This window comes from Lytechinus pictus, unplaced genomic scaffold (genome assembly GCF_037042905.1).
Source record: "Lytechinus pictus isolate F3 Inbred unplaced genomic scaffold, Lp3.0 scaffold_20, whole genome shotgun sequence".
Taxonomy (NCBI): domain Eukaryota; kingdom Metazoa; phylum Echinodermata; class Echinoidea; order Temnopleuroida; family Toxopneustidae; genus Lytechinus; species Lytechinus pictus.
The window spans coordinates 241,532-264,994 of record NW_026974141.1 but is presented as its reverse complement, the minus strand read 5'-3'; the positions used below and the strand labels follow the sequence as shown (position 1 = coordinate 264,994).

The following is a 23,463-nucleotide window of genomic DNA, read 5'->3' as shown; positions in this document are numbered from 1 at the left end:
GTGGTAGTAGTAATAGTAGTAGTAGTAGTAGTTGTAGTAGTAGTAGTAGTACTACTAGTAGTAATATAATTAGTAGTAGTTGTAGTAGTAGTAGTAACAGTAGTGAGAAGTAGTAGTAGTAGTAAGTTATGACGATTATTTTTAATCTACTATATTCGTCTGATGATTTGTTTTTTATTGATAAATATTACAACCAGAATTCGTCACACATGAATGCTTAGAATATGGACATATTTTTCTCCACGATAAACGCTTACTAGATATTTTCGTAAAGAAGTAGGCTTTTATCCAATCACGTGAAAATGAATTTTATTCATTTAGTTTTTATTATCAGTTGTGAGTACCGAATTAAACAGGAACCTCAATCAGAAACTCCTAAAGCTATTAGGACACATATTAGGGCATGGAATTAAAATGAAACCATGCTGAAATGAACACGTGCAAGAGGAAATGACGCATACACACTGGTTTAAATTAAATCCAAATTGGATGAAAGTTATGAAAAGAGGAGGGAAGGGGGCAGCGGTGAGGGAATTATGCAGGAAAATAATTGTCCAAAAATAGCAAATTATTCAGGACTTACACAACGACCTATTTTTTTTTCTCAATTGTGGTCTCGACTTTCATAAATCTATATACTGTAGATAGTGAATAAATTACATTTTCAATAATGTGTATAAGAAATCATCATTAAACTATTCCGAATGAAAAAAAAGGGATATGGAATAATCAGTAATACTTACAATGCCGTCGTAAATAAAAATGTGCGGCAGATTCATGTTTTCATAATAGGGGGGGGGGGGGGTGGAGTTCATAGGGAGAATAATTGTTTACTGTAGGTAGTATGGGAAAGGATTTTGTGATTCTTAGAATGAATAAAAATGATAATTATTAACCACAAAATAGGTCGACATTTTCCTTCCCAAAAATCTGAGTAGCAAAATACAAAGAAACAAACTGTCAGACGGTGTCATAGGCACATCACATCATTATAGTTCTTAGTAAATCCACCGAAAATATATATGGTGGTGTACATGTATGGCATGATTTGCTTATTTATTTGTCGTTTTATTTTAACAGGGTAGCCCTTTTCAGTTATAAAAACTGCTCGACCAAGGGGCCCTGTATCAACAGAAATCTAAACAACAAAACAATAATATATACAATAGTCGACAAAATGAACATAAACATCATTTGGGGGGGGGGGGGGAGAATATATTCTGATTTTTATTATCGCAACATTATTTTTTGCCCATAACCTGTATATTTATTATGTTTCGGAGATCATCCATTCCCTAAAATGCATAAATAACCGCATCATTTAAACAACATACGTTTTAACAAAAAGTTCTTTTTTTTTTAATGCAAGAGAGCTAATCTGATTCCTAATCATTGCTAATCACATTCCACTCGGAGTAAGATAAGGGACCAGTCCGAATTGAGTGATATTTCGGTCTTCCAAGAGTGATTTTTTCCTTTTTTTAAAAAGTGAAAATGTGCATTTTTTCACACTTTCACTCCAAAAGAGGTGCAGATTCACTCTTGAAAGACCGAAATATCACTCCGTTAGGACTGGTTTCTCATCTAGCTCTCAGAGGAGTGTGATTAGGAACCAGATTAGCTCCTTTGCATTTAGAGTAGGATAATTTATTGTGATTTCAAAATACAATATTTTCTAGAACTCGTGAGGGATCTTTTGTGGACTTCATGTCTGTATCCATGGTATCAGAGCGATGTCAAAATATTTTTGAAGGGTGAAAGATAACCTTAAAGTTATGTCGTTCTTTCTCAATATGATGAAAAGGACAGAGAAAGTTACGTGACTATGACATTTAGTTTCATACTCTTCTTTACTACTTTTTTTTACCTTCTTTGTCTTCTTTTTTTTTTATCTCCTCTACTCCTCAATACTTGAAAAAAAATATTGGGACAGTCACCTTATTTCTTACTCACATGTCATGCCCTCAGAACCGTTTGGAGAGTTAAATATCAGGTGCCGCACAGTTTCTAGATTTAAGTAGCAAATAAATGTAACCACAAAAACGACGAAAATAATTGATCTTTTAATCAGCTCACAATGTCCAAACATTAAAGGCCTGAGGGTAGACGTTTCAAGATTTCTTAAAGGTCAAGTCTACTCCAGAAGAATGCTGATAGAATTGATCGAAAAAAATCAAACAAGCATAACGCTGAAAATATTATCAAAATCGAATGTAAAATGAGACATTTTAAACTTTCGCTCATTTTTCACAAAACAGTTATATACATAATTTAGTGATATGCAGATGAGAGGTCGATGATGTCCTTCACTCACTTTTAAGCCTGAAGAGCGGAATCGCTTTGCGCTTTTAACAAAAATATGACAATAATAAGCAACTTGACTGATTTACAAAATGTTGAAACAATGGTGATTCCACATGTTTAGGTAGGAGTTATTCTGTTTTTCAAATGACAATGAGGAGAAAATTAAATTATTTCATATAATGGAATACATAAGAAATAGTAAGTAGGTGATGTCATCAGTCTCCCATTTGCATACCGACGAGGATGTGCATAAATGTGATTGTTTTCTAAAATTAAGCTTAGTAACGTTAAAATGGCATAACTTTCTTATTTTACATCCGATTTCGATTAAATTTTACATTGTAGTTGGAATTTTCTCCTTTTGTTCAAATCAACTTCTTATTGGGGTTGACTCTTCAAACTTGCTTTGTCATGCACCTCTCTTTAGCTTTGCATGACATTTTTCCCGAAATCAGAAAATTAGATTTGGAGTCCTTACTCACAACAAAGACATAAAAGTAAGCGTTTTATATATTGAATTCGCTTCTGCCATGGAGGTTACCTTTCTGAATTTGCATACAATTTTTCGTCAAAAAAGAAATGATTTTTTGTGTATAATCGTTAGCTCGTTTAAGGAAAATGAAACCTTTAGAACAAGATAGATAAGTGCAAAAAAAAAAAAAAAAAAAACAGATCAACGAAAGTTTGAGAAAAATTGAATAAATGATAAGAAAGGTATAAGTATTTGAAGTTTAGATCATTATTGTTATAGATCCTCCAATTGGCAATGCGACAAAGATGTGTGATGTGACGTGAACAACTGTCCCAATTTTTTGCTATATATTTCACTTTTAATACTGCCCTTTTTATCACATCTATCAGTAGCTCATGTATTCTTTCTAAAAGAGGGCATGTACATGTAATGCAGTTAAAAAAGTGCATAATGGATGAAGAGTAATTTTCGTATCACCATGAGAAATATTAAAAAGATACATTTGAGGGTATTTCATACTCCACCAAAGGGAAAGTTATTAGTGATCGCAATACTCGAATGCTCATAACTTTCTCGTTGTTCTTCCGATTTTTCTGAAACTTTCTTTGATCTTATTCTTTAATTTTTCTGTTTCCACACAATCCACTTGTTACAAAGGTGTCTATCCCCTTTAATTCCAATTGAGTCAACTGTAAGATTTACCCCCTCTAGCATGTCTAGTATGGAAAAAATGCTTACCCATGATGCATATGTTCTTATCAATAACCCAGCCCAAGGGAATTTTCTTCTTATTATATATAGATCAAGCAGCTGTTAAACTGTTATGACTGACATATACCTGTCAGCAGGTGGCGCAATACATCTTTAATTCCATAACCCCTTTTTAAAGCCTGTTTTTATTAAGGATTTCATTCAAATAAATTCAAGATAAATACAACAAAAACAATTGACAAATCTTCATTTTTACATTAATAAGAAAATACAAAAAAAAAATTACCCCCCAAAAAAGAAAAAATAATGATGGAATTAAATACCTTAGAACAATATATGTTTATACTTAAAAAAATGAGCTCAGCCCGACCCTCTATGTAACCTGATAATTCATGTAATTAATATTGAATTATTTGAAGAAAAAAAAAAAGGAATCATTGTCCTAATCCATTTTAAATTTAGCTTCCACAAAAAAGCGCGTACACTGACACAGCCAACACACACACACACACACAACACATACATAAACAAACATATATACAAATATGTTCATGAACATTTGATTTTGGCATTTGGTACAGAAAAAAAAAAGAAATCTGCAAATTAGATTGACCCAAGAGAAAGGGAAATAGAAAAGAAAGAGTACAAAATCAATCAACAGTTACACCAACATCCTTTTTGTTCACATTCAAATCTCACGGTACACGCACAATCACCCACCCTACCCCTTCTTAAGCACACCCACACCCACACACACACACCTTTCCGATCTATACGCATACACCATCGTTGTTACCATACACTTCAGAACCCTCTGACAGGTTGATATGATATAATACAGGGTCTGATTTCAACTCTTATTTCTATTTGTTCATTTTACTTATGTATATATTTATTAAATTATTCTGTCAATCATTTATCTATTAATTTATTCATTCATTTATTTATGTTTATTCATTTATTCATCTATAAGTCTTTTTTTCATATGGTAACCACATAGGTAACTGGTATAATCATGTCCTTCGAGTCCCTCCAACACAAATACAGATTTTACAATTTTCAAACAAATGAGAAGAAATCATAAAACAATACAAAGGGCCAGCTAATCGACTAAAGCTATCGTATAAACAAAAAAAAATATTTTGATGAATGATGAATGTGGTGGTTATGATCATGGTGATAATAATGAATCATAAGATTCGGCGCTTGTATCTTTATGAAAGTTATTACACATATGAAATTCATTCTCGTTATCAAATTGACATATATCCGATAACGACACCAACAATACACCTGTCATGCCCCCCCCCCCCCATCATAGAGCAATGGTGTTAATGATATTTTTCCTGGAACTGTTAATACCTTTTCGTAAGGAGAATGCAATACAGATCGTAATACATTAGACATTCGCGGGATATCAATTTAGTCATTAGAGGGAGTCTCCCTTATTGCCCCCGAAGAAACTTCTGTGACTCTGCTAAAGTTAAGGCATTGCATTTCCCCTTTATTTCATGTCGTAATTCGCATTCCTTCTCATTTCACGTCTGTTTCTTTAAATAAATGTAAACTATTAAGATCGCTTGACCCATGTATAGGACGAAAATGTAGACAATACCATCTGATTGTAATATTTGAATGGTCAATCAAATCCCATCCCCTTCCACTTTCAAAACCGTTCTGCGGCCTCTGTATATGGGGGTCCATGTCTGTAATAAAAATATCCAATGCAGTTTAAAATATTTAAAAGGCGTTCTAGTTTAAATCGATTCGGAAAAGGAAAATAAGAATAATCGAAAATTTAACCGATAATGCAACAACTGAGGCCTGTTTTACCCTTAATACAAAAACTTGAATGATACTATAAATGCCATACACATTACTGACCACGTTAATGGTTCTTCTAAGATTCGTCGTTTTGAGATATTATACCGAATCCCGTATTAATGTTGTACTTCAGTTTTATAATAGTTTGGAGTAACAAAATATAAACATGTGAAAACCAGGCCAACATTAGGCAAGTACCACAAACCCGAACAATTAATGGTCTTTGAAGGTTTCTTCTTAAATATCAAATATAAAAATGAAAAGTGTTCATCAAAGTAAGGGATCCCATCGTTCCCTCCCTTTAATGGGGTCACGCAGTATTCTATAGCTACCTGTCTGATTTAAAACTTCCTTCCCCTAAATTAAGTCAATTACTTGTTTAGAACAACAACGTATTACTCATTAGTTATCCATGAAACATGTTCATCTTCATTGCATTACCAAGAAGAGAGTTCCTTACCTGTATGGCTGTATTAATGGACTGTCAAAAAATCAGTTAAGTCTATCAAATAAATGAAATAAATGTAAATAAATAAAGGACATGCATGGTTATTCAGTAAAATATTGGGTAAAAAGTTTGTTCCATAGGTAATTTGGCTCACAGGCTGGTGTCAAATGTAGACCTTTTTTGCGTTATCATACCCTACAGTCATACATGTTTTTCTTTCCCGCTTACTAAATATCGGGTACACTTTTCCTTGGGAAATCTACTTAATCTAGAATTCTAGAGAACAATAATTGTAGAAATTGATAACGAGTGTTCGCCTCTTTTGTTAGAATCTTGCGGCAAACAGAATTGATAAATGTGAGGTAGGCTAAGTGTTTTTCGTAAATCCTGTAATTGGAATATCCCTCTTATCAATAATTAGTTTTTAAGAAATATCAATATGCATTCTTGGCTATACATGAATTTATAGAATTGCCGGCCTTCTCCTGTTTAAAATTGAAATGCAAATGGTTAACTGTTTTTTACAGTAACACTTAAACATAATCAAATCGCCCGCCTAGATATTTTTATCTTATGTGAAGTTTAGAGTTGCTTTTTCTTTCTATTGATCCATTGCTCAGTCCTTGATTGTTTCAAATAAAGGGATAAGCATATAGGCAAATGGACTATAGCTGATCCGCAATATCCACTCCTGCAATAATCATCTGCATTCTATTAATGTATTTGTTCATTTGTAAGTATAATATACTTACCCAAACATGTAAGTATGATACAAACAAGAGGATATTATCGTGTTTTTTGTCTTTAAATAAACTGCAGATGTGTTGTACAGTATCATCCAATGCATGCATGTCTATGTCAAATTTATAAATAAAAAGATTAAATTGACATCTCACACGTTTAATTTCCAGTATTCAAATACTGTACATTATTGTTTAGGGGTGTGAGTCATTTAGTCTGAAATTCCATCCATATGTTCTTACTTTTACATATCAGAAGTATTGGACAGTTCGGGAATGAATGTCTGAGCTTTTCTTCATAATCATACGTACGAAAACAATTAATACTCATTTCAATTTTCATCCCAACAGTACTAATGCTATTGTATGCTGTAATCTAGGCCTATCGAATCGGGCTCCTCTGCATAAACACTATACAGTTAATCTTGTTGCTACTCAAATTTTTACTACCATGGTAACAATGATCATCCAAACTAAAGGATTTCGAGGGAGTTACCTTTGAATATTAAACACCATAACAGTGCATTTTATGAAGCAGGGTCTCTTCGTGGAAGGATAGATGAGCTTATAATGAGTTACTTTTCAATGATAATATCTATATTAAACAGATACTCTGTCAACGACCGATTCAGAACAATGCTCGTGTAGTTACTGATGACTTTAAGATCTAATAACTGAAAGTTTGGCATGTCGAGAAAGTTGCCTAAAACTAGATTTCAAATATGATGATATACACCATCACATTGCACTTTCCACACGTTTTAGTTTTTGTCGCAACATTTGAGAATAGATCATTAAAGGTGGGGTTTTAGACACTGAGAAAAAAAAAATTTTGCTTAGTTTTGTTTTTGGCCGTTAACAATTTTCGTAAAGACGAGAATGTAACAGTATTTGTTTTTACATTAACAGGTTTGGCAAATATTTCCAATCAGGGAGTAACATCAAAACCTTTGAAAATCACCCCCTCCCTATCTCCCTTTAATATAATTTGACGAATTTGTTGTACATACCAATAATATCGAGCAACAAATGATTAAACATTGAGTTTCATTCACGAGTATTTTTTTTTTACGGCATGAACAATGGGATAAATTTCACTATATCAAGGAATGGTGTCGAAATGATTATTGTTGAGAAGAGGTTAAACAATGATGTCCTAAATATGACCCTTGATTGTGAAGGGGCTGAAAATACATTGTCATACCATCTTGTACTATATGAGAATCTTAGTTTTTTATGAAATGTTACAAATATACCTTGGATATTGTTTTTAAGATGAAGGGGGGGGGGGTGAATAGCAAATGAGGGATTAACATAAAACAGGTCTTGATGAAAATAGTTATCATGTGGATGTACATACTTGACGCCGTATTAACTCTTGAAGCTAACTTGCCCCCCTTTCGGGATTTCCTTGTGCGTACTTCAGTTCCAAATTACCCATGCTTTGCGCATTTCCTTCATTCACATGGGCTCCACCCCCATTTGAAAAAGGGGCGCGGCCTGCTATGCTTGCGGACCGTGTGCAAACATCCCCCCGACCCCTTCAACGCAAGCCAATATGCATTCGACGCTGGGTTGCTCACTACAGTAGGACATTCTGTAATTTCACTCTCACTTGGTTTGAACATTGGGCAGGGCAATATATTCTGATATTTGCCTGAGAGGAAGACGACAGCGCACCTTTTAGCCATGAAGTTGTTGGCATTATTACTTGTCCTGCCGGCGATATGTATCGCCCAGCAGCAACAAGGCCCCGGAGCAAGGCAGCCTGGGCAGGGCCCAGGAATGAGACCAAATCAACCAGGACAGGGACCAGGAATGAGACCTAATCAGCCAAACCAACCAGGGCAGGGGCCAGGAATGAGACCAAATCAACCAAATCAACCAGGTCAAGGTCCAGGAATGAGGCCAGGACAGCCAGGACAGGGACCGGGAATGAGACCAGGACAGCCAGGACAAGGGCCAGGAATGAGGCCAGGACAGCCAGGACAAGGGCCAGGAATGAGGCCAGGACAGCCAGGACAAGGGCCAGGAATGAGGCCAGGACAGCCAGGACAAGGGCCAGGAATGAGGCCAGGGCAGCCAGGACAAGGGCCAGGAATGAGGCCAGGACAGCCAGGACAGGGTCCAGGAATGGGACCAGGAATGGGCCCAGGAATGGGGCCAGGTATGGGCCCAGGGCAAGGACAAGCTATTGGCTCACAATGTAAAGGAGGCTGGTTCCTCATTGGACAGCAATGTTTTAAGATGATGCCGAGAGCGCTGAAATGGAATGATGCCGAGTTGATGTGTGAGCAGAATGCCCCTTGTGGAACCCCTATTCTCGCTGGTGTAATGACAATTCCCGATATCCAAACATCAAACGCAGTCATCAACCACCTTAAGAGCCTTTCAACCACAAATATGCGCATTGACATCCCGTTCTGGACAGGTCTTCACAATAAATGGAACCAGCTTCTTGAGAGGTATGAAGGGTGGAAGTGGCCTTCCGGTTGGAGCACAACACAACAGCCTCTACCGTTCGTTAACTGGGCACGAGGGGAACCTAACAATCAACTCCTGGATCAACAGCACTCATACTGTGCAGCCATGAACGGAATGGGTGCGTGGTTTGTCCGACGATGCGACGAGCCTATGTATTCCATGTGTTCTATGCCAGTCAGTCCACCACTTACCGGTGCAGTACCTTCGAATCCTGGAATGGGTATGCTTGTAGAAACACCAGCTCAGGTTCGCAACGGATACATTCAGCTCGAAAGCGGTCTACTCATGAGGGACAACGTTGGAGGCGCATAAGACTCTGACAAACTCTTTATCTTTTTTTTTAATAATGTGCCCTGATTCTCGTCACCTAAGAATTCAAAATGGCGGACGTGTTAACTTTGACCCAAGGACATTCAGAAAAACAGGGAGGAAATAAAACTGTGAGAACTTATTAACAAAGGAATTTTCACCTACCTAGCCTTGCCAGCAATTCTCAGATCATTATTCTCAGAATTTGCTATCCACTGATATTTAATTCAATTGCAGATGATAGTTTGTGCAATTCTCAGTAAGAAAAGAAATATTTGTTCAGTTTTTAAACAAGCAATACTTTTACAATGATTTCATTTCTTATTTTAGTTTTCATTTCAACTATAGCCAGTTAAATTGACGCAATGACAGAGTGTAGTTTTGTGATGTTGATGTATCTATGTTACATTTGAACTAAAAAGATGTACAATATAATATTTTGCAGCAAGTGTAAAATTACATTAAACGAATTTATTTCATTGTACATAATTGAATGAGTTTTCCAATTTGTTGCCTATTGAGGACTGAGTTGGTAGTAACGTATTGTTTATATATTTGATAATATGCATTCAATTGGTTGATCAACTGTTTGAGTTATTGATTGATTAATAAAGTGATTGCTTGATTGATTGATTGAGTGAGTGGGTGGGTGGATGAGGGGTGAGAGAGGAAGAGAGTGGGTGACTGATTATGTGAGTGAGTGAATGCTTGAAGTATTGTTTTCATGTTTGTTTGGTTGGTTGGTTGATTGATTGATTGAATGATTGATTGATTGTTTGATTGATTGATTGATTGATTGAGTGAGTGAGTGGATGATTGAGTGAATGAGAGAAGAAGAGAGTGAGTGAGTGAATGCTTGATGCATTGTTTTCATGTTTGGCTGATTGATTGATTGAGTGAGTGAGTGAATGAATGAGAGAAAAAGGGAGTGGGTGACTGATTGTGTGAGTGAGTGAATGATTGATGTATTGTTTTAATGTTTGGTTGGTTGATTGATTGATTAATTGATTGATTGATTAAGTGAGCGAGTGAATGAGTGGGTGAATAATTGATTGATTGATTGATTGATTGATTAATTGAATGATCGTTCGGTTATATGTTTTGTTGATTGGTTGAATGATAAAATGATTGATTGTCTGGTTGATTGATGAATTGTTTGTCTAATTGAGTGAGTGACGTACATTATTAAATCACAATGGTAATGATGATGATGATGATGTTGAAGATGATCAACAATTGATGGTCAAGATAGTCGCAGCCCTGGGATTAACAACTATGATCATCAATGAAGGGGAAGGGGAAAATTCTTATATTGCCTTACCCTCCCCCTATCAAAATGTCTTGGGGTAGACTGTGATGCTTATTATGATGATAACAATGATAATGATGATGGTGGTGATGGTGTTCATGGTAATGAGTAAGAATGATTCATATGAAAAGGATTATCAAATACAAGTACATCCCATTGGTTTTGATGATTTTGATGATGATGATGATGGTGGTGATGATGATGATGATGATGGTGGTGGTGATCATGATGATGATGATGGTGGTGATGGTGATGATGAGGATGATGGTGATGATGGTGAGGATGATGATGATGATGATGATGAACGTTGTGGTGGAGATGGTGAAAATAATGATGCCAATTATTCTTATGCGCATTCCAATAATAACACCCATATAGTAGTGAATGGTAATAATAATAATAATATATACAATAATAATAATAATGATAATAAGAATAATAATGATAATGATAATAATAATGATAATCATTATAATAATAATAATACATATTTACCCCAAAAGAAAGACAGAAGATCCTATTTTTAAAGTCTTTAAAACGACTCGGCCAAGGACTCAAACTCACGACCTCCCGTTCATGAAACAGACACTCTACCACTGAGCCAGCATGTCGGGATGAGGATGATAACACTAATGACGTCATGATGATGTCACGATGATTTTTAACTTTCCTCTCCAAATCAAATACACGATCACTAATAACTTTTGAATATATCAACCAATCTTCTAATTTGTTTGATATGTCAGTTAAACCCAAACTCGGGCTCACACCCTTCCTTAGGCTTATATGTAATTAGGCCTACTTAAATGTACATACTTCATCTACTTCATTGATTAATAACATTCCTACCAATTTAACTGATTGTTTACTCATTTATTTACTTCCTTGCTTAAATTCTTACATACACACTCATATTCTTACTACACAGCATGATACTTGCTTCCACACACTAACTATGTTACGATAGATCGTTCCATCCATATCTGTGATCGTTTAGACTTGAAGGATATCGATTCTCAGGTTTACGAACGAAATTATCGTTATCATATTCGATAGCTGACTGTTTAGTCCCTCCTATGAAACGTGGCAGAATTTATGACAGACTCCTTCCCACCTAATCAGTATTACGTATCAGTAATTTGGGATTCTGACAAGATGTTTGATACATCCTGCAAAGTTAAATGTTATGTTTTAATCAATAAGAATAGTAGTTTGATAATGATTGTGATGATAGCAATAACAGTAGCCAAAAAAAAATACTAACAATAATAAGAAGAACAAGAAGCAAGAAGAAGAAGAAGAGGTCTCGGCTGCCGTGAAAATTGGCATGATGAAAGTGTGGGAGGTATTTTACAAGGCTATATGGTTATTTCTCCAAAATAACATTTTTTAGTATTAGTGAATCAACGATGATAATTCATGCGTAAATCATACCTTTTTCTCTAATTCACTAAAAACAAAGCTTCTATAATGCTTATTTTCTGTATTGATATTCTTTATAGCATTGCTAACAATTACGAATGAAAAAAACATCTTGTTTGAAAATGAATTTGTTAAGTATTTAATTTTTTTTAAACTTCTTACGTATTTCTTTGTTTTTCGACCTTTTGTTTTTCTTTATAGTTCACCAAATTTATAGCAGAAAATTTTAGAAGCAAAATTATGCATAATTCAATAAATTCAGATGATTATAGTAAGAATAATCATATATATATAATCATATAAAAAATCACGTTTTGTGGCAATTTTGGGGTCTGCCATGCATTTACGTAATGTTGCGTAATTTTTCATTCTTATACTTGGACATCTATAATTTGGTCTCAATAGATACGTAAGATGTCGAAGTAAAAAAAAAATCCGCGAGTACCGCACAGCGGAATGGTCGCGGAAAATGTCGAGGGGGTTGGGTTGATCGGCGATTTTACGGTTAATTTGATTTTTTTTTATTCAAATCAACCGAATACTAGGATGGGATAGGCCTAAAGTTAGGAAGGATAGGCCCAATTTACCCTTAGGCATGCTTAATGATCAGCAATTGAGGCTGCAGCTAACTTAGCTGAAGTATGGATTCTAAGTTATTTAAAATGTGAATGTTTGCCGAAGGGATCAGTCACAAAGTGGATGCATATGTCATGAATTATTTGTGTTGTTACCAATCAATCAAGCATGTATACAAACATAGCAAACTTAGTTAAAACTGGTTTTATACCAAAAGGAAAACGCAGTTATTATCATTTTGGTCGAGGTGAGAACAAAAAATAATGATCATGTAAAATTGAAAAAAAAATAACATCATTTAAAACACCTTTTACAAGTCATCCGCGCTTTAGCACATGCACATTCGTCTAATGCAGTTTTGCAGACTCATTGTGCTCCTGGCTATTGTAAATGCTGTCACAAAATGATGTTGCATTTTTTTCTAAGGGAAGTCGTACCCAATGACCAAATGTGGTATCCAAAAGGTTGCCCGACTTATCGCCTGAGCCACTCTGAAATGGACGTCGTGATACCCATGAATATATTTCACGTGAAGATGAAATTTGCCCCGAGGGGGTTTACAAGACTGCTCTGCCAAAAACCGAGAAGGCACGGGTGTTTGTGCGTCACAGCCCGGTTAGATTTGCGTGGGTCTAACGGCTGAACATTCTAATCTAAATGTTCATCTGAAAAATAACTAAGGTTAATTTCCTATAATTTAGGCTGGGAATACTTGTTGTAGATATTTTCATATCTCTTTTAGAAGGATTATTATAGCGCGACGTACATGTATTATCCCCCACCATGATCGTAATACACCATCGAATCGGTTTTCAAACTCGTTTGCCCCATCTCACCCTCCAATCTCTCTACCTCCCATCTCTTCCACTCTCTCTTTATCTCTCACTCACACACACACACACACACCCTCCCTCCATCGCATCTATCCACCCACACTCATTCACATACGCACTCACACGCCCACACACACACACACACCCACTCGATTTGCCATTTGATTTTGTGTACTTCATTTATTTTTAGTTTACACATAATTTCATTGAAATTCCATTGCTTCTCTCCCAAGATCTCTATGTTTCTTAATATTCCTAGTCCAAAATTAACAAACAATTCGAAAAGAGAGACAAGGAAATTGTTAATCAGGAGTTGATGAGATCTCTTTGGAGACTATGTTGCATGATAACTCATGTTCATGTGATTTCAAAATACACCCCCTACATTGAATTTAGAATAAAGTTGGATTTCTCTGCTGCTATGTGGCAAGTACAAATCAAATCCATTCTGCCAGCTCTTTCAAAGGATTTTGTTCCCTAAGAGGTCTACAATATTACTGTATTTGATTTCTATTTCCAAAATAAAAAATGAATTCAATGCATAAACTTTAAAATATGCATATTTGCCTTTTGGAAAATGGATAAATGCCAATTAAGATAAGATTTGATATAAATAACAACACAAAAAAGGAGCAAAGGGTAATCCATATCATTTTGAAATATATACTATACCTTCACGTCTTGGGTATATGTGCATGTGTGTGTGTCTGTGTGTGAAGATGGGTGTGTGTGAACTCGATGGAGCAATGGTGTACATGGAGAATCTCGTCAGGAGGGCCAAACATTTCATTAAAAAACCCCAATTATTGCTAAGCACTATCCCTCAGAAATATATTGCAACAATAAAAAGGGTAATTAAATTTTTGTCAGAGGGAGGACAACCTACCCCTCTTCAGGTAAAGTGGAATGGTATGTGCGTGTATTTGTTTGATCTTATTTGGGTGAGGGTGTATGTGTGTGCGTGGGTGCGTGTATGCCTTTGTTGTCTTCTTCGAAAACTTCACGATACTTGTCAAATTGATAATTCTCATTAGCGTCTTCCATCCTCATACAACAGACCTTCGAAATTAAATTATAAGCTTGCTTTAGGAGATTCAGCGCTTGATGTTTGGTCAAAGTCGCCATATGCTGGTACCTGATAAGCAGTGTACAGGGACTCATTACTTGAACGAAGATTGGGAAGTGACGCCAATATTTCCGTCAATGAGGCCAATACGTTTGTGATATGGGGCCGGGTCGTTTGGTCAGATTAGAAGACAAAAAGATACAACTTTTCTGAGCTTTGGAAAAAGATCTTTAGAGAAACGTTCTGGTTTGTTTTAGCATATTCGCTAAATTTAATGAAATTTTTGGAATGACCCTCTCGAAAGACGATTTTCCGAATTCGTTTCTTGCAAAGTGAGGATATTTATCGTTATTTCCCGAAAATATATGTACATTGTAAAAAAAAGTATTGGGTCAAATTTTAACCAACACGAGGGTAAGTATGTGTCCAACCACTTGGGAGCAGTATTTTTACCAAATGCGGGAAGCGTACTGTCCAGTAAGGTTAAAAAATAAGCAGCAATTACTTTATAATGGGCAACATTTTCATCACACGTAATAAATACAAATGCCCAACGAATGTAGAGGGCAGCAACACTTTGCAGTATTGCTTTTAGGTAGGTCCAGATACGCGCATAAAGTTGAAGTACGCGCATAATTTGGTAGGCATGCTAACTAAACCACGAACCGACACAATTTACTCGGGGATTACTAGCAAACTAGAGATAAACTCAAAGATTATGACAACACTAGATTCAAATAATAGAAGAATAAAAATATAGCAACAATAAAATAATAATGCACCTTATTTAAAAAAAAAAAATTTGAACTAAATCATTGTCTTATTCTTGTTTTAATCTTCAGTAAATAGGATGAATTCTGTCATCAAATAAATCTCCCTCACTAACGATATGTATTATAAAAGCGTTCTTTCACATGCTGAAAATGCGTTTAAAATATCAAAATACTTTTTTTTTTTTTTGCTTCTAACATTTCTAAAAGATGTAGTAATTTAGATTTTTACACCTTTTTATAATCGGTAAGAAGCAATGTTTGCAATTTTCTTTTCGTTCGTTCTAATTCTGCATGCACATGCCGAGTGAGCTGATCAGCTGAGAAGTGTTTACCAGCCGTCATCTCTAAACCTTCACTGATAAAATCAATTAGGTATCTGCAATTAATAAGGAAAGAGTACGATTAAAATTCAAATTAAAAAAGCGCGCGCTTTCATTGACACGGGTCTGCATTTAATTCCGTCCGAGCAAATCACCCGTCGACTTTCGCCGGGAAGTGATGTCAGTGCGAAAGGGTACATTTTTTCTTCGCCGGGGAAGTGAGGAATTCGTGCCGGAGAAGTTCGCCGGGGAAAAAAGAAGAGGCCAGTTTAAAAGGGATATTAGAGTGTATGGAGTCTTGATAATGAATGGAACGAAACTTTCCCAAGACAGGTCTCCCTTTTTTTGCTGCTGAGCAATACTTGACGAATGGAGGTCATATCTGCCCCGCCTTGACTCTCTAGGTTCCCCCCTCGATAACAAGGTAACATATCGAACCCTAGATCTTGGCAATGTTTTTAATACAAGTTCAACAGATTATTACATGACTCACGAAGCAGGGGAAAATGACAAGGTAAAAATGGCGAAAAGGGAATTGTGAGAAGAGAATATAAAGAAATAAGTCATGCTAAAAAAAGAGGGACTTAAAACTATAATCACTAAAAAACCAGTATGTATTTTCTATTCGTCAGATGGAAACAGCCAAATTAAGGGGTTAAGTTACTAATGTTGTTTACTGTTTTACTATTCTAAATTGATTTGAAATGAAATATATTGTGATTCAAATGTTTCTTCTATGTTCCTTATTTCTTTTTTAACAAATAAAAAAAAAAGTAATGCATTGCATGAAAAATGCATTCTTTTTTTTATTGTTGGATCATTGCCTTAAATGTCATATATCACATTGTCAATCAATAATAGAATTGATAAATTAAAGCTAATGATGCTGGCAAAGGCCGTAAATGTCCCATGCCGAAACGTCTAGGGGGTTGAATATCAACAGTTCTAAGTTCTCCTCTGCTGTAAATTGTATATTTTTTTCAAGAATGAAGGATAAATCAAGTCTCGAGTAAACTTCATTATTTTGATCTGACTCGGTGTATTCATCATTACATGTTTTTTTCAGCAATGTTAATTCTGGGACAATTTATAAAAGGAATTTAAAAAATAATTCAACACAAATCTTTGTTTTAAAAAACAATTTTTATATTAGGAAACAAAAATAAATCTAGTCTCATTTATCTAGAAGTATGACATGTATTTTATAGTCTTTGGAATACCTGTCTTTGGGTTTGATATTTTTGCCCTATTTATGAGCATGGTCAAGATCAATCATTTACTCGCGGTTTGGCACAGTAGAGACACCATACTGTGCATCACGCCGATGAGTAATACTCGTGAGTAGGTTCAGATTGAAAGACAATAGATTCGCATTGGGACCTGAGAGATCATTAGGAATCTTTCGTCGGTTTTCATCGAAATCTATCTTTAACAGTGACGCAAGGGCGTTGAAAGTGCTAATGACTTACCAATTCAACGCATGCAGAGGAATGTAGACATTGCATTATTATAATTTTTGTTCGACTGCCAATTCCAAAAATTCAAAACTAAAAACAAAAAACATTAAGCTCACTCTGAAATGAATTAGTATAAGTATTTTTACGAGGAATTCATATCCGGGGTGTAAAGTAAAGCAGAGCTTGTGAATTGGACCTCAACAAATACGTTATGTATATGCATTGGCATCTAAGAATGATGAAAGGGAGAAATAGTTTGAAATGAAATTAAATTAATATTTTCAATCAAATATCAAATTACACTTTTGAAGAGATGAAAGGCAAATTATCACTAAAGTAAGTAAAATAATTTCCGTTGTAAAAAGTGTCAACTGCGGCAAATGGGTGACACGATTTTTTCCCCGTATATTTTTAATAATGAATGTATATTACACACACAAAAGTTTCATACAAATTTTACTTTCAAAAGAGTGAAATTGACTTTACAAACAAATGAAAGTCACTCTTCATCGAGTGAAACATTTGGAACATGTCATTTTTTGTGAATAGCCTACACTTTTAAACAGATAAAGAAGCCAATTGTTAATCAAGTAAAGTAAAAAATATTTCCGTTTAAGAACTTTTAACTGTGACAAATGAATAATACCTGACTCGATTTTTTTCACAGATTAAAAAAAAGACGTTTATCTAGGTTATTTCAGTTGTTATTAATTTCAGTGTAATTATTGCAGGCCTGAATTATTGAAATTTTCATGTATTGCACTAGTCCTCAAAAATATTTTGAAATTATTCATATTGGGTGGAATGGGTATTCTTAATAACTATTCTAACAATTAGGTCAAAGCAAAGGGGGTACAGTAATGCAATTCGAATGATTAGAGGGTCACAAAATTGTCATCTTTTATGACCTCTTACTTCCCCCACGTGATATACCCTAAATAAACCTCATCCTTCCCCGACGAGTCTCCGGAACTTCCTGCCCCTTCTCCGTTACTGAAGATAACCCCATGCCCCTCAAACCAAGCCAAACAACTCCAGTTACTCATTTGCAGTTGAAATTTAGTGAATTTTCGGCCCAACCTGTCAAATTATACGAAATACGTCAAACGTTTAAGGTGGTTAAGGGGTTATGGTGAAGTTGAAGCGAAGATTGCTCGTGGCTGCAAGTGGCACGTCAAAGGAAGAATGAGAAAAGTTAACCAACTCATTCACGGTTTAACGGATCTAATCTAGATATCACAGAATGACGATTTTTCCAAAAGAAAATAAAAAATGTAATAGAAAGAGGTCTCAAAAGTCAAGGCAAATCGACATACTTCATTTTGTTTGAATTTGATGGTTTAAATTGATGTGTGCATTCATTTTGAAATCTTTTAATTTCCTTTAAAAGATTGCACTGTCAATTTTAAAATAAACAAATTGGCTTATTATCTTCACTTTGGCACTCTCCTTGATTATTTTACTGCCAGGAAAATGTCCTGAATTTTGACGATGAATTTCCCTTTTTAAATGGGCAGCTTACATCACAGTCTATTCTTAGATTAAATTGGCTCGCCTCCTTGGCAAAAGTTAGTTTTATGTATTTTTAGGCACTTTGGCAATTTTCCGCCTTTCCGAAACGAGAGAGAAACAGACTATATTTGGAGTGATCGCCGGCATCCATTATAATACATGCATCCGTCTTAATGAAAGTAACCATACCTCTCTGATTTAATTATCAATTGTTAAACTTTTACATTTGCGTAGAAAGATGAATACGAATTCGTAATTCGTGCAGTCGATAAAGTTATGCAGTGTATGATATATCTACATTATACCAAAATATTCTCCCAACGTAAAATTAATAGATTTGACTTTTTACATACGATAGATGCTGAACACATCAACTTTCCCTGGTTCAAATAGAACTAAAAACCAAGTCTCCAGAACATCTAGTAATATTTTAAATAACTATCCTATTTTAAATAACTACACTAAAGTGTAGATTTGAAGGGCATACATCAAGTTTAACAAGGTGGGACTACATATAGCAAAAAGGTCACTGTGTATGTCATATCCTTCCTTTCCTGATTAAAACTTTTTAACCTCACCCTTATCAGTTGCCAAGTACTTCTATTTTAAGAGATAGGAGGGAGGACGCTACTACTTTAGGTTTTTATGCATTTATGATTGAATGTATCCTTTCTCATAAATTTGCTCTGACAGAATATAGGCCTACGTGATTCCTTGTTAGTTGTCGTTTAATGCGTACCACAGAGTGGAAATGTGTTCCAATTCACCACAGTGAAATGACTGTATATATCAACACAGTGTGACCGCAGTGTAAAACATACACCGTGTTTACACAGTGACTCGGCTCGGGGGTTCGACAAGCGAGCCGTGCTCAACACGGCAATTTTATTATGTGTAAACGCGATCAGTGGGATCCGCGAGCCGTGTCATACACGGCTTTTTTTATCCGTCCAAATCGTAGGTTTCAACCCGCGAGCCGTGTAGATTTCGCCTTTTTGTTTCAGTATAAACGCGATCGCATTGCCGTGTTGAGCATAGCCTCTTGTCGAGGCCCTGGCGGCTGCTTCCCGAGCGAAGCGAGGGCTTTCCTAATTCGCGAAGCGAATTAGGCCTGGCGCGAGCCAGGGCCTCTTGACATCTGAACTGAATTATATATTCATGAGGAACGTCTTCCTAATGAATATACATGAGTCATGACATTACCGGTCACCGAGTAAACCAATGAAATGTCAGAGCTGTTTCGTCTTGGGTTAAGGTTCGGAATACTATATAGTAGTCCACTATTCTGCAGGGGATTCATTTAATTGCGGGACACTAAAGGGGATATAACCAGCAAAATGCTACAAGTAGTGGTACTACTACTACTACTACTATTACTACTGGCCGTAGCAGACCCATCACCGCCCCGAAACTTCCCGGGAGATACTGCTCAGCCGCTGGTCAGACTCGAGTCAACTCCCAGCAACTCCACCCCAGCTTCCCTCACTGCACTGCACAGCGGAGATCGATAATCGACGCCCCGGATCGACCGGTGGAATCGATGAAATATTACATTTTTTCCATATCCTGTGGGTAGATTTACAAAGACATCTCGTCCTTTCAGTGCAGAGTTAATTTCATCGACTTGCAAATCCTTAAATCGGTCAATATTCAGCGTTTTAGAGGCATATTCAGTGCTCTTTGATATTTCGTCGTCACTCTTCGCCAAGAATCCAAGAGTCGCCATTCAAGATGAGCTCATGAATATTTAATATGACGTCATAGCAGCTCGCGCTCTCATTGGATGATTTTCACCGACCAGTTTTTGGTCGGTGAATTGGTAAAAACAATAAAAAACAAAAGAAAGTCGGTGAAATTCGGGTCAGATGTCCAGAGGCCCTGTCTCGCGGCGCTCTGCTTCGCTCTCTCCCGTGCTTTGCCATGTTCGCTCGGAAAGCAGCTGACAGGGCCTCGACAAGAGGCTATGTTGAGCACGGCTCGCGTGGCGCACCCCCGAGCCGAGTCACTTTTTAAACATGGCAATAGTGTCACACACTGGTGTACAGCTTGTCCTTTCTGGTGTTGGTGCCTAAACCGTAAAGCTAAATGAACGTAGTTGCAGTAAAACACTGATTTAGTGAGAAAGTCTGTAAAACCAAGGTTAAGTATTGATATATCATGGTGGATCTAGATCTGGTACAGTCACATAAACTAAACTTTGTGAAATCATAATATCTAGCTAAAAAACGATCACACTGAAGATCGCCAACACAGATAGGCGCACGTGGGACAGTGTATTATTATTGCTGGAATAAAGACCCGACGGAAGTGACCGAATCCGCGCTTATTTTGCTTATTTCTCATCAATTACACAATTTCTTCCAGAATCCTTTGGCACATATTTTTTATTCATACTAACAGACACTTTGGTGATCATTATATTAAATTCTGTAAAAAGTCATTTTGAGATCGTTCCCACAACTGGAATTTCTCTTGACTTTAACACTTTTGTGTACGCGAATCACCGAGTGAGTCAGACAAAAAGGGCCCATCCGATTGAAGTTACCTTGTCGAAAGAAATCATTGGTTTATTGATATGTCCCTCGCTCATTTTGTACCATTTTCATACGGATCTTTGCATGCATGACTGACTACAAGGTAGTCTCTAGAAGGTCGTAAAATCTCAATTGCGCCATATTGCTGGGAGAAGAATCAAACAAAGTGTGAAAAAAGTTATAACTCGTGTGTAGGCAGATAGACACCTACCCATTCTTCCAAACACAGACACACAACCTCCTCCAAACCCTCACACACACCCACACCCTCTCTCACATACAAGTCACATCACCTCTCCCACACCCATCACCAACCATGCACACATCTATCCTCATCTCCATACACTTGTGAAGGGCTCAACATAACTGCTTCCAAACCAGGCATGCAATGTTGAAGTTAAACAATGAGATAGTTGGCCATTATTTATCAACGAAAGACAGAACCAATGAGACATTAGGGAAACTAGTAAATGTAACTCTGCTTTATGATGTGTTTACGAAGTTTTCATGATGTTTTCAGTTTTTATTTCCCCCGGGAATTTAATTGAAAGGCAGAAAACTGAGCGCTTAGAAACGTCTATATTAAGCGCCCTACAAATGTTTTATTTATCATTATTATGTGTGTGTGCGAGAAATGGGAGGAGTTATGAGTGAGTGAGTGTGAGTTTGTGGGTGAAATGACTTTTTCATACTTTGTTTGATTCTTCACCCATAACAACTTGACGCAATTGAGATTTTACGACCTTTAGGAGATTATCTCGTAGTCAGTCATGCATGCAAAGGTCAGGATGAAAAATATGCAGGGAGGATAACTCTATCAGGACATATTAATAATAACCAGTGATTTCATATCCAGGCAATATTTCAGGCAAAACAATTTCAAACTGATGGGACATTTTTTCTGACCCACTCTGTATGTCAATGGTAGGAAGGGGAGAGTTACAAAGGGTTGCCTCAAATATTGACGTTGGCATAGACGGACTCTTTCATCAGCTCCTGTTCAGGAAAAACAACACGTTAATTCATTCTGATTAAATGAAAACGGAGAATGTAAGACGTTGAGATACTAGTCGTACATGTGTGTTAGTCCACCATGAAAACTAGCACAGTCTTACATATTAACTATTTTGGTGCCTCAGGCCCGTATTCTGAAGTCGGGTTTAACTTAAACTCAGGTTTAAAGTTGTGGTTTAAGTATGGACAGCCAATTGTTACATAAATCACTAACAGTAGGGATATAATATTTCAGCTCATTTGGCTCTCAAATCATTCATAATTATCTAGGAAGTATTTATAGATTATTGTCTTCACCATCGATGAATCAGGAAAGAGCACAGCAAACATAAGAAACGTACAACTTAATAAAAAAATGATACTTTGGCTGTCCATACTTAAACCACAACTTTAAACCTGAGTTTAACTTAAACCTGACTTCAGAATACGGGCCTCAGAGTCTAAGGCCCGTATTCTGAAGTCGGGTTTAACTTAAACTCAGGTTTAAAGTTGTGGTTTAAGTATGGATAGCCAATTGTTACATAAATCACTAACAGTAAAAGATATCATATTTCAGCTCATTTGGCTCTCAAATCATTCATAATGGTCTAAGAAGTATACATAGATGAATGTCTACACCATTGAAGAATCAGGATAGAGCACAGTAAATATAAGAAACATACAACTTAATAAAATTTTGACACTTATGGCTCCCCATAACTATAGCACAGAGTTAGACCATGGTCTATTAAAGTTAAACCTGACTTCAGAATAGAGGCCTAAGAGAATAAATAAACTGAGGCCAGTTTTGATTATACACCACTTGTGTTCAGAAGATTCCGACCGAAATGTTATACTGTGTACATCATGGTCCCACATTTGTAGTCTGCTGTGCAAACCCTTTAGTCGAGTTAAGGGTCTGAATTGCAGCCTACTCATGCCTTGTGTACTGAAGGCCCTCTAGCTCTCGCCTGAATTATAACAGTTGTGTATGTGCTAGTCTTTGATTGGAGACACACTTGTTGATCAAAGTTTCAATCAGGGTCTGTGCCTGCAGACTACCACATTTGGGGCTTTATATTTTGAAAACACAAAGTTTTAGTGCTTTCTGATTTTTTTTGCTGAAACGTTAAACAGTATTAAAGTGATTGGTTAATATTGGTTTGACTTTTTTAAAATCTGAGCTAGAAGGTCACACTTGTCACCTGTGTCTGTGATATGTTACAAAAATGAAGCCCAGAAAAAATTGCATTCAAAAATAATTATTTAGTGCTTCAAAAATTGAAATATAAAGTGACCGAAAACACCATCTTAATTTCATCCCATACACTTATGTGTACTATTTAGGCGTCTATAATACGCCTATTTACAAAATC

General features: G+C 36.2%; 1 protein-coding gene across 1 annotated transcript; it reads left to right on the top strand.

The window, feature by feature from the left end:
- The first annotated feature begins 8,052 nt into the window (after positions 1–8,052).
- Positions 8,053–9,781, top strand: LOC135157890 (27 kDa primary mesenchyme-specific spicule protein-like). The gene has a single exon (XM_064115027.1). The coding sequence runs from the start codon at positions 8,189–8,191 to the stop codon at positions 9,293–9,295; it is 1,107 nt and encodes a 368-aa protein (XP_063971097.1). The 5' UTR covers positions 8,053–8,188; the 3' UTR covers positions 9,296–9,781.
- The last annotated feature ends 13,682 nt before the right edge of the window (positions 9,782–23,463 follow it).

Bases quoted from the DNA above. Each gene is read 5' to 3' on its own strand.
- LOC135157890 (XM_064115027.1), top strand. From the start codon at position 8,189: ATGAAGTTGTTGGCATTATTACTTGTCCTGCCGGCGATATGTATCGCC.